This window comes from Egretta garzetta, unplaced genomic scaffold (assembly GCF_000687185.1).
Source record: "Egretta garzetta isolate BGI_Z169 unplaced genomic scaffold, ASM68718v1 scaffold508, whole genome shotgun sequence".
Lineage (NCBI taxonomy): Eukaryota > Metazoa > Chordata > Aves > Pelecaniformes > Ardeidae > Egretta > Egretta garzetta.
Window position 1 is genome coordinate 1,333,812 of NW_009260609.1, and position 12,563 is coordinate 1,346,374.

The window sequence follows — 12,563 nt, forward strand, 5'->3', positions numbered from 1 at the left end:
TGCGAAGGAAAAAGCACAATCCTGTCTGGATTAAGAGACACACACAATATGTTTAGTTTTTCCACCCAAAAGTAAAAATGACTCACATTTTTTTATTTTTAGACAAATACCTGTTAAAGACTAAATTTTACATTGTAGTGTTTTAGTTTTCTTTTAAAAATAAAAAAATCTCAACAGATTCCAGTTCTTTCTTCATGAGTTAATATCTACAGGCAAACAGTCTTTGTCTTTAAAATGAGAGGGCAAATACAAGTTCATTTCTTGAGCTCAAAACCAAAATTATGTATTTTTTCATTATTAGCTATATTACTTACATCAGCTTCTGATGCTGTGTTTGGCAGTTTTATGTGATTGGCAGTGATCCCAATCTGCAAATGAGAATACCAAGAAATTATCTGATTTCTGAATTGACATCAGAGATTGATCCGGCTATTCTCTCAGTCCAGCCCAGTCACAGCTACATTCTGTCCACATTTCCCAGGTCTACCTCCTGTTCCTGTGGCTACAGTCCTATTGTTTGGAAATATCATCAACAAAAGAGAAGAATTAAGATTAGTGCTTTGCCTACTTAAGATTGGTCCGTACTTCAACTGTTCTATTCACCTTTTGACACAAACAACAGTATCTTAACTCGACAGCATACTGCCTTGAAATGCCAGCAGAGAAGATGCCAGCTATCACCTAGGGAAACAGGGACTCATGTACGTTCCCAGCCCTGCTGTAGCATGTAATGTACCACTTGGTGAGAGATGCAAGGCAACTGCAGGTACAAGACATTCAGGGAAGATATGCACATGGCCACAGGTCAGGAAAGACAGAGCATCAGCACTTCAGACACATGTGATCTAGGAGATGATCACACAAAAAGTGGCACCAATCCACACTGTCCACTGGCTAAGTGTCAGGTTGCACACCTATACTACTTCCTTATAACAAAGAATTCAGACCAACACTGGTTTCTTCAGTACGGGCAAAGCTTAGACAAAACTATTTGATTTGCAACCTTTGTTTCATATTCAGATTTGACCTACTGTAGGATGGTAAAAAGAAACATTAAGAGTTTGGGCATTACCTCAGCAGCAGCCTTCAGCTTCATATTAATGTAGAGGTTCGAATCATCCCGATTTCCAACCTAAGGATGAAAAGACAGTTGAGTCACACTGCAGAATAGAGACCCAGCCACAGGCTGAGATGGGCTTAACCCTTAGCTTCCTTGGCTTCATTGGAGCTACACCCAGGAAACAGAGGTATTCTTGAATAACTGTAAAACACGCTGACAGAGGCTTTAAGTAGCTGGAGCTAACAGGAAAGTGTTCTTTCAAGTAAGAGGCAGCTAAAGACAAGTTGTCTGTTCTCCTGCATAAACACTACACCTATTGAAAAACAGTGTTCTCCACAGCAGAAATACTGCCGTCCAACTCATTGGAGAAAGTCAAATATTAGCTAATTAACATGATCAGCAGATGCTGATAACATCCAATTATCTGATTAAGGCGTTCAGAAAAGTTGGGCCTCTTCGATACCCAGGAATCTTAATTTTATGCACATATGTGTGCCTTAATGGAAAGATTTCTTCTGCTGCTGTTTTGTATCTTGAGAATTTGCCTGCCAAAGAAAAACAACAAAACAAGAACAAAGTGATGCACAAAGAGAAAGCAGCAGTAGTTTTTGGCAGTATTGGGTGATTACAGGACAACTGCATTTCAAAGACTGCTTGCAGCATCCAGTATGTTTTGTCAAAGCTAACACTCCTTATAACCGTAAGAAAGTGAGGGGCAAATAAGGAAAAGCTGATAAGCAAACTCTTGAAACCCCGTTCCCTGGTACTTGGTAGCTATTCCTGGTTCTCACAAAGGTTACAAGCTGCAGGGGTGACTGCATTACCTGATCACTCAGCAAACACTGGTTCTTCTTGCCCAGTGTGAGACAAAGGGGCTATCTCCCCTTTAAAGTCTGCTGGGTTTAGGAAAAGGTATGCCTCATGCAGGGCAGAAAAGAATGAAAAGAGCAGGCCTCAGGAGATGTCAGCAAACAGACCACACGTATTGTGCAAAAGAGGAAATTCCTGACTACAGGGCAAAAAAAAATAAAGATTAACTGACTCATTCTTTGAGCTCAGAGGACACCAGATATCTCCCAAGAGCACATATTTTGTGGGGTGCTGCGTAGCAGAAACAGCTAATTGTCCTGACTTAACTGAAAAACAGACAGCTGACAATATCAGCATTAGATGAACTCCAAGTTCAGACTGTTTGGTAGCTTACAAAAGTGTCAGTGAGGTTATAAAAGACTCTGAGACAACCCAAGATTGAAGAGAAGCGAGGCCAAGCAAGAAAAAAAAAAATCCAGTAACACTACAAGACAGCGATTTCTGAAGACAGTTTACAAGGTCAGCAGTTCGGCATCAAAGCATCCCTTCCTAGATTTTTAATAAAGACCTTCTAAACACCTGAAGACAAGTCTTCTGTAGAGATGATCTTCTTAAAGCTAACGGGAAAGAAAACCAGAAAAAAACCCAAACCACAAACAGATATGTTCCTGGCATCGAAGAGGAACGTGGTCTCTGTATACTACAGTGGTCTTTGCATTGGAATACAGAGACAGGTACCAAGAGCTCTTTAGGAGCCCAAAATACTGGACAAGGACTGAATCCATTTCTCTAAGCAGCCACCTTCAGTCCATCAACCCTCTGCAGCTGCACAGTTCCTTCCTGTTACACGACACTTGCTACTGCTAGTCACCTTCTGACCTAAGCACAGCTTCCATCTTTTATAGCTGCAAGGAAAAAAAACCAAAATCACCTTAATGCTGCCAAGCACAGGCCAAAATCCTGTCCTGATGAGTGCTTTTTTGCCTCCACAAGTGTTTCTGTGTGGACTCTAGCACTTACTCATACTTCTGGACAGACATCAAATTCAGCAATGGGATTTTGTGCACTCAAAGTCTTCTTGGTCAAAGGTGGTTTTGGTTGGTTTTCCCCACCTTTGCCCCCCTTCTTTCTCCATGTTCTGATGTAAGAGCAGACCAAATCCCTTAATAAACACCCCATTTCAAAGATTTCTGGTACAAACACATCCCTGAAAGCTGACAGGCTTTGGGGCTCACACAAATGCAGACACTTGGGATAAAGTCTACAAGCACTGCCTCCTCTTAATAGGCAAGAAGCCTACTGCCACCATTTCACAAACATAACGCTCAGAGAACTGCAATGGTCTGATGAAATTAAAAAAAAAACAACCGAGAACTCCCAGAATGTTTCTGGGCACCAGTATTTGGTGAAAAGACATCACAGAACTGTGTTACCACCCAATAGGGAACTCTGCTCTTCCATTCCTTATAAAATGTTAACATTGCAAGGCAGCTTTGATGAAGTTCATCAGCTGTGCACTTATCATTGCAAAGCAACACAGATTTTCTGTAGTTGTCATTAAAGAAAACAATACCTGCAAAATTGCAAGGCCTGGTCTGAAGCCTGGAGATTTCTCTTTCATCTCAATAACTTGCTTCTTTAGTCTCTCTCTCACTTGCCTGAAGAGGGAAAGAAAAAACAAGGTAGAAGTTAGCAAAGGGGCTGAATTCTCATACAGTGACAAATCAGGAGTTGAAGAGATGACAGATGGGCAGACTGGCAAACACTTACTTATGCCTTGAGCACACAAGTCCCAGCAACCTCCAAATAAGATTAAAGTGCATAAATCACTAAGACACTTCGGAAGCTTCATCAAAACTCATTTAAAACATTTTTTTTTAAAGTTCACTTTGTGCTTCTTCACTCTCCTCTTCACAGTCTCATAGGATACAAGGGTAAGAAAAAAAATTTGGCATGGAAATTCCTGGGATTTCAAACTCGCTACTCTAAAGCAAATCCTCTTTCCATATATGCTGTACCAAATCTACCTGTCCTCCACAGGCACCAGTCAACACCATCACAAATGCTGTCCTGGTAAAGGATGATGAATCTACAATGGTAAAACTCAGGAAAATAGCTAAACAAACAGGAGGTAGTATCCTGGGTTTGGCTGGGATAGAATTCATTTTCTTCCTAGTAGCTGGCATAATGCTGTGTTTTGGATTTAGTATGAGAAGAATGTTAAGAACACACCGATGTTTAAGTTGTTGCTAAGTAGTGCTTACATTAAGTTAAGGACTTTTCAGCTTCTCATGCTCTACATCTGAGAAGGCTAGAGATGCACAAGAAGCTGGGAGGGGGCACAGCCAGGACAGCTGACCCAAAGTGGTCAAAGGGATATTCCATACCACATGATGTCCTGCTCAGTGTATAAACTCAGGGAAAGCTGGCCAGGGGACTGCTGCTCAGGAACTGGCTGGACATCAGTCAGCGGGTGGTGAGCAATTTAATCGTACATCACTTATTTTTTGTATTCTTTTATCATAATTGTTATTATTATTATTATTATCTTCCTTTTCTGTCCTATTAAACTGTCTTTATCTCAATCTATGGGTCTTACGTTCCCCCTGATTCTCTCCCCCATCCTACCGGGGGGGAGTGAGCAAACAGCTGTGTGATGTTTAACTGCCTACTGGGTTAAACCACAACGGGTACCCAAAGATACACCCCTTCCACAGTTGGCCAATACCATGTGCTTCTATTTCCTGCCTGCTTGGCAGAACCTAGGTTGAATAGGCTGCAGTCCTACAGGCACCTTCCTGCCTCCAATCTGCTTCTGTGCTTGCCAACACTCACACAAGAAAATGCCCCCAGCCCGAGGGCTTCCAAACAAGGCAAAGATTCTTCCACGGGAGCAGGAAGAAGAATGGGAGGTGGACAGAGGTGAAGCAGCAACGAAAATTAGCTAAACCTTGGTACACAGCTCAGGTCGACTCTTCAGTGAAGATAAGTTTAAAGACACAATTATTAAAACAAAATTCTGGAATGGAAGCATGAGAGGATTCACTGATTAGTTAGTCTAGCTCAGATGTCAACTCATACCCAGTTACTATGCAATGGTTTAGAGATACAGAGTACCCACCACTGATTAGGGTAGACAGACAGCTATAGCCACAGACAGCTCAAAAGCCACCCTCCCCCCAGCCTTGCACTTCTCCCTGATTTCTCAATCACTGTTGGGCCCCATGTGCATGATCCTTCAACAGGGAAGGTGGTGGAGAAGAGCTCCTGGTGCCAGGCCCAATTGCTCTTTTCAATTTGAAATTCCGCCAAAAGCCTGGGTGCAGCCTCAGAACCACTGCTCTGTCTCCTCACCAGATTCAGAGAGAAGAACTGACCAGTTGTGCCCATCTCATGGGCTCATGGTGCTAGAAGGAGGCTGTGGCACTTCACTGCAAATGTAGGAGATATTCACTCAGAGGCAAAAGCCAGGTAAGCAAATCTCACAAGACTCCAGAGGCTTGACAGGTCTGTCCTCCTCCATGTGATCTCCAGCCCCTGTCCCATCCACTATTCAAGAGATGAGAAGGCACTACCATCGTGCTTAGCAACTCTACCCTGCTCCAAACACCCTACTGTTTAAAACACAGATGTTCTCCTTATGCTCATCTACCCTCAAATCAGTATCACAAGGTCTGCTATTTCCCAAGTGGAACCAGACTTCCCAGACTGGAGGAGGTGCTGGTGGTGCCAGTTCATTAAAAATGTGAACAGCAAGGGTACAGGGACAGAGCAAGTAGCTGATGCCAGCTGGGAGGCTGTGATTCCTGCCATATAGGGAAGTTCCAGGATGAGAGATAGCCAGTGAAGCCAACTCTACCCTGCAACTATGAGCTCCACATCAGAATTGCCAGAGGCAAGAAGAAAGGGAAATGGGAGCAGCACACAGCTCTGCTGCAACCCAGCAGTACTGATCCCAGGGAGACAGTTGCAGCTGGCCCAGCCAGAAGCAGCCCTGAGGCTGTTCTAAGTCCTGTCTCAGGGGAATCACGCAGCCTCCTGCTCTGTCCCAAAACATGCATCTCTCCTGCTGCATCCCGAATCATCCAGTCAGAGCTCCAATGCACCTGAGGAGCAGGTTCAGAGTATTTATAGGTATTTGTGTCTGGCCAAGCTGTTCAAAGTCTCTTAACAAGCTTTGGTAAAAGAGGTTGTTTTCAGCCTTACTTAAGAAACAGTAGTTGCTAGGCTTCTGTTAGCTATCACTGCTGTAAAGGACTTGACGCTAAGACTGGTTGATGATTTCAGAAAACAGTATCATAGCAAGCCTCATCCTAGCAGTTCTTCACACTGAAGTGACAAAAGTTCACCTGCTGGAGGCAAAGCACCAACTGCCTCTCCTTGCACTCCATCTGTAAGTCCCTAGGGAAGGCATCAAATCTACAGCTGCAGACACAAGAGGACGTGAGCTCACGAGCAGCCCATAAGAACAACACAGAGATCTCAAGGAGCATCAGAAACCCACTGTGCTGTGGGCCACCTCTTTGAGGGAACTATTTCTGAGAACAGCCTCCAGTATTCCAGTAAGGAAGGCACAGCACTGGTTTGTGGCCTGCAAACAAAGAGAAATGCAAAAAACCGTGAAACTTATCATAATTTATGGCATGGTAAAGCTCTCATAAGGGACAGTCAACTGGAAAGGGTCTCAGCTCAGGGTTTTACTTTTAATCCAGTCTTCTCGGTGGAGAAGAACCAGGCCTACCCAAGGGTCTAGCTTCCTTCTGTCCTCTGCGAAGCAGGGCTGTTGCATGCTTTCACCCCCAGCAGCCATGCCTGTTCACATATTAGATAGCTGTCATTTTCTGTAATTATGCACCAGCTCACTTCCCCTTCAGCTACAGAAGAAAGGTAACACGCACAAACACACAAAGTGGTGCTGCCAGAGCTGATTTGCTTTAGGAGTCTTAAATCAAGAAATGACTTGTTAGACAGCCACCTAGTGTTAACTACCACTGCTCTCTGGTTACCAGGAAAGCCACAAGTACAAAGGTTTGACAGAAAATTAAGGAAAAAAAAAAAAAAAAAAAATCCTTGTTTTAACTCTACAGACTTACAAATACATTACTAAATAAACTTTGCAAGCCAGCAGCTATTTAGTGATACAGCTTGCAAAATTCTGTTGTGGACTTCAGGTCTTCACAAAGATAAAGTTGATGTTCATAAATCAACATTTTTTATTAGCTGTATGAAAACACTTTTAAGTCTTCAAACATAAATTAACGATTGGACATGGCTGTTTCTCCAAAAGCCTTCCTTCTGACACTAAGACCCCTCTTGTGCCCACACACTCTTCCACAAACAAACTCACACTGCAAACAAGGGTCCAGGGTCCACACAGGTTAAGGACAGCACACAGCTCTAAGCACACAGTGCAAAAGCCAGCTCCAAAGATTAAAAAAACCTGTTAGCCTTTCTTTCTCTAGGCTTCAACAGCAAGCTGAATTTAGATTTATTAAGTGAATTTCCCAGAACAGGAAAGGACAAACCACACTCCTCCATCTCTGCTGTAAATTGAGAGAGAGATGCACAACTCCCATGCTAGTGCCTCCTCAGGCAGACCCCACCACTACACCTATAGGATTAGGTACACGGAATGGCTTGGGTGGCTGTGGTGTGAACATACACATCACCATGCTGAAGGTGACCTCAGGCTGTGTTTCTGGCCCTTCTCTGGGTGATGGGGTCCTGGGTCTATGTGAATACTGCCAAACGTAGGACCTGGCAAATACCTCCTTCAGAGACAATGATGCTGTAGAAGAGGCCTGCCCCCAAAGAGGAGGATTTCCCAAAAGTTTCAGAAACACGCATCAGAAGCGCTCTCACTGCAGCCCTCCAGAAACAGCTGTATAAGGCTGATGGTCCTCTGCAGGTCCTTCACTATCTTGGTTAGGGCTGTTGTCCCTGTAGGCATTCCTCCTTAGAGCCTGCAGCACTGCCACTGCTCCCTTTCTGTTGCCCCCGTGAGAAGAAACAAAAGTGGAGGAAGGGAAGCTTGTCTCTGCACGCTGCAAACCTCCATGGCACCATGTCCTAGCTAGCAGGGTAACTGCAAATACTGCGAAGAGGCTGTAAGCAAGCGTGCCAAAAAATATCCTACTGGCACCCCAAAGAAGAGACAGAAAGAAGCCTCCCCTGGGGAGAGTCACTGGTTGGCTGTCCCCATGGTGTGGCACTGGGATGGGAATTGCCTTGGGAAAGTCTATCTGAATGCTGCTGGTAATTCAACAGATGGCTCCAGTTGAGGGAAGATGCTGTTTAGAGAACAGAGCTGGAATCTGTTCACAAGTCTCCTGCCCTACCACTGCATGATCCTGGCACACTGTCATTATCTCAGAGGGGATAGGACTTCCACACTCCATATCCCCATAGGGGATATGACTTCCACAGTCCCACAGTTTTTTAACCACTTTTTCAGTTGTGGCAGCTCAAACACTTGTCTGAGCACTCTTCAGGCCAGATAAATACACGAAGATGCTCTTGCTTTTTTATGGGCTTTTTTGTCACATCCAGAACACTAGTCCAATGAAGGCTGAGCTGAAGAAGCAATCATCTGTAGGGGATGGGGCAGACAGCATTTGAGGAGCTTCTCAAATGTGGCCAGCTGCCAACAGAACAACAGAGTTTAAGTTTCACATAAATCTGAGTCTTTAAAACTTACACAGAACAGTCAGCCCCAACATGAGTTACAATACCATGAACTGGCATGACCAGCTTCCCATGCTGCAACGTCAATCGCACCACTTGAGTCTGCATCCCAAAATGGCTACCACATACAACAGCCGACTATCAGGTGATCTAATCAGAAGACAACATAACAGAAACAGATGAGGACTCAAACCACGTTTATGGGGCTGCAAGCACTTCAGACAGTACTCTAGGCCATATTTACAACGGTCTGTTTCCACAAAGAGTGATACTAGGATTTTCTTCCTTCCACAAAGGGGACATGGCAGTCCCCTACACGTTCTTTTCCTCGGGACTCCCCCTTCCCATGTAACCTGGTGTTGATGGGCACAGCTGACAGCACTGTGGTCCTGTTGTCCACCAGACAATGTTTTCTCCTAGCTTATAACCTTTTGGGAGCAGAGTCTCATTTTTTAAGTCTGCACAGCACCTGACACAAGGGGTTCTTGCTCATATTTAGGGCTGCTCGGTGGCACTGAGTGGTACTGGACCACACAGTTCACTTAGCACATCTGCAGCGTGGTACCCTTCAGTGCATGCCTGAAACATTCTAGGTAGGATCTGGTAAGTGAGCTCTCACAGACTGGGGAATTTTTTTCTGTTCAGACTAGATTTAGCTGGAGTTTCAATAGGAACTCCAAAAAACTTTTGAGGCCCAGTCTGAAAAAGCTGAATAGTTGTCTTTACTTCACTGTTAACTCTAGTTATAAGCTGAGTCTGATCATCGCTATATCCAGTACTTGAACCTCAAAGCACTACCTGGCTCATCCCTAGGGGCTGGGAGCGGTGTTGGGTCTTCCTTGCCATCACAACTCATCAGCCACTCATCCAGACCAGGAATGCTGTTTTGTTCCTGGTACTATCAACCAGTTCGGGCCAAGCCAGGGTTTTCCAAACCTGGGCTAGTTCAGACGATAACAACTGAACTCACTGCTGCGGATAAAAGCTGTGAAGAAGAGCCACTACAACATTTTGCTCTGAGTATCTATTTCAGACACAGAAACAGAGCATTTTTATTTTACTAGTAATAAAAAAAAAAAAAAAAGTTGAGAATGCTGTATTTTGATTCCCTCCAACTCTCCATATTCTGCATACCTGAACACTGTTTCTCTTGCTCCTAGTAGTCATTTGTTCATGGTACTGTTACACAATAACTCATCTTTTGCAACTCATTTGCCAATGAGGCAAATTTAACTTGCAGCAAAATCTAAGGCTGAATTACTGAACAGCCACTCAGAGTAGAGGAAAGCCACTCAGAGATAACTAGCCAGCTCAAATTGATGCATAACTCATCCAACATCCAGTATCTTTCACATACTGTTAAGGTTTTTACTGAAAGAAGCAGCCTTAGCCAGAGAAGCGTTAATTTAAACATCAAAATCCTATACACACAATGTCTCCTGCCCTGCATGTTCTCCTTCCCATGCACAACATAACCAGATTTACAATCCTCACGGGTAATGTTCAAAGCCACTGAAAATGTGTATTTTCCAATGTACCTCTGCTGAGCCTTCCAAGACTTCTAGGTGTGAACTACCTTTACCTCCTCCTCAAGTTTTCCTTATTTATACAGACAAGGAAGCTGCCTCTCTCCCTCAAAGTATTTTTTCTCTTTACATGTTTCACAAAAATAAGAATGCCACTCTCTACCTGATTTTTGCCTAACTGGCATGAATCTGAATTAGGTATTTTTTTCACCTCTCTTTGGGGAAGGGGTACTTGGTGGCAGGAGAATAAAGTTCACAATACTTAGGAGTTTTGATCTAAACCACACAGAGAATCCCAGAATTAGGTAGCTGGAACACTACTTGATTGATTTACCTCATTTGTTAATATTTGACTGACTTACAAACAAGCACTTTTCTCGATTAGAGGATAAAGTAACAAAAAATGCCCCCTACAAGATCATAACTGAAAAGATTTTGCAGTTGATGTAAAGTCAGAAACACTCCCTTTCTACAACAGGCAATTCAGTTGAAAATTCCTAGAAAAACCACATGCCTATCACTTCTTGTACTGCTGCCAGGCTCTTGGCCTGGAGGTGAACTCTGGACAATGAGAATCCTCCAAACCAGCGCTTCCAGAGGGTCTGGAAGAAAGGGACAGGTATATGCAGGGTGGATAGCCCATTTCCACATCGCTCCTTCAAGTACTCCACTAGGAAAAACCAGAGCTACGCAAGGCCCATTCCTGTGGAGCACACGATGGTTTTGCTATACCAAACATAAATACAGCAGAAATAAAGGAATTGAAGGAGGACAGCTGTACAGCTGCAATTATTGTCTTGTCTTCAGGTCAAGATTTCATGCCTTTGGAAGACAGGCTTAATCCTAATACCTTGGAGATGTGCTGGAAACTAAGCAATCCTTTCTCCTGCATGTGCCTATTAAAAGCTTATGCTTCTTCCCACGTATTTGCACATCATGAAGGTCCTCATCTCTGAAAACAGCTGCTACTATAATACAGAAAACAAACAAATAAAAAAAATTCACCACTGTATGTATAAAGTAATGCAACATGCACTGCCAAGGAAGCTAGAAGTTTTAAGGTGAATGCTCAGGATCCCTCCAAAACACACTCACTGTACTAGCTGGCAACTTTCCAGATTTCTGGTCACTCTAAAATTGCAATAACGTGTAGCTTGAAAGGACCTACCACACTTCAGGGGCACTTTCCATGCCAGAAAAAGGAAGCCTGCAACAGGCAAATCACCAAGTACCACCAGTACCACACAGAGGCATTGCAGAGCATGCTGGCTTCAAGACTGCCAAAAGCTTGAGGCGTAATGAAGCACACAAGACTGAGAGATTGCAATACTCAAGTGGTACTGGCCCCCAAAATACTAGATAAAAAATATGCAAGTAGCCTTTCATCACAAATATTCAGATGCAAGTAACATTAGGCCTACTTTTCAGAAATGCTTTACTGTCAGTTAGATGTCAATGTGTCTTACCTACCTACAATTGGGTCCAACCACTTTTCTGAGATTACTTTAGCCCATTCCAAACTGACACTTTCTGTCCAAATTCCCTGGTTATAGAGAGGAGGTACTCAACAAACCTACCTACCCAAACCCTGTTTGCGCAGAATATAACATCTTGCTAAACACTGCATTTTTCTAGGGTTAGGGAAATTCATTTAGCTTTCTTACTGGATATGTATGTATAGCAGCAGTAGGAAAAATAAGCAAACTAAAAACACAGTGCAAGGTCACTTATACTTGGAGCTTGCCAGCTAAGCACAAGAAATCCTTTTTTTTGGGGGGGTCTGCCCAATCTTTCAAACCCCTTTGGCAGGACACCTATGAATGTTCATCTTAATGTTATCCAATACATGGATTAATTTACCTAGCTTCGGAAAAAAGTGACCAATGCCTGTACAGTACGAACAGAGACCATACCTAAAGCACAGGTTCCCAACTCCTGCTCATAAGGCATCCCATGAGCACCATGTAAATACTCAAAACCTGCGGGCCAGCCAGCCATTCCACACCTGCCTGGGCACTTGCAGGATGCTGAGGGATCACAAGCTGCCCCGCAGGGCTGATGCTGGGCACTGCCACCGAAAACCAAGCAGGCACCGCTGGGTTTCTGGGGGGCAATGCAGTTGTGACAGCACTTTAGGTTCTTCTGAAGATCTTTAATACTACCTTCATTTAGCAACTCCCACCGTTTCCCGCCAGGAAGAAGCGAGCCTTGAATGCAAGGTAGTGAAAAAAGCTTTAGGGTGCCCTCAAAGAGAGCAAAGGCCACCACAGCCCCCTTCCCCCGGCCGGCGGGGCTGGGTCCCCCGGGGCACCCCCCAGCCGCAGCGGTTTCCTTCCCGATGGCGGCTTTCCCTCGGGGTGAAAATCCTCGCCGCTCCCCACAGACTTTTCCCGCCCGAGGAAACCCCCGCCGGGCGCACGGCGGGAAGGGCGGGCGGGCGCCCCCAGGGTACGTACGCGGAGACTATCTTGCCGCTGAGGATC

General features: G+C 44.3%; 1 protein-coding gene across 1 annotated transcript in view; it reads right to left on the reverse strand.

Annotated features, from left to right (window-relative positions):
* The window catches only part of MTHFD1 (methylenetetrahydrofolate dehydrogenase, cyclohydrolase and formyltetrahydrofolate synthetase 1), a 43,025-nt gene extending 30,468 nt beyond the window's left edge, over positions 1-12,557 (reverse strand). The window contains exons 1-4 of the mRNA XM_035900397.1: positions 12,537-12,557; positions 3,444-3,528; positions 1,073-1,132; positions 315-368 (exon numbers count right to left, since the gene is read on the reverse strand). Coding sequence (XP_035756290.1) covers positions 315-368; positions 1,073-1,132; positions 3,444-3,491 — 162 coding nt within the window. The 5' untranslated portion in view covers positions 3,492-3,528; positions 12,537-12,557. The remainder of the gene's footprint in view (positions 1-314; positions 369-1,072; positions 1,133-3,443; positions 3,529-12,536) is intronic.
* Positions 12,558-12,563: the final 6 nt, after the last annotated feature.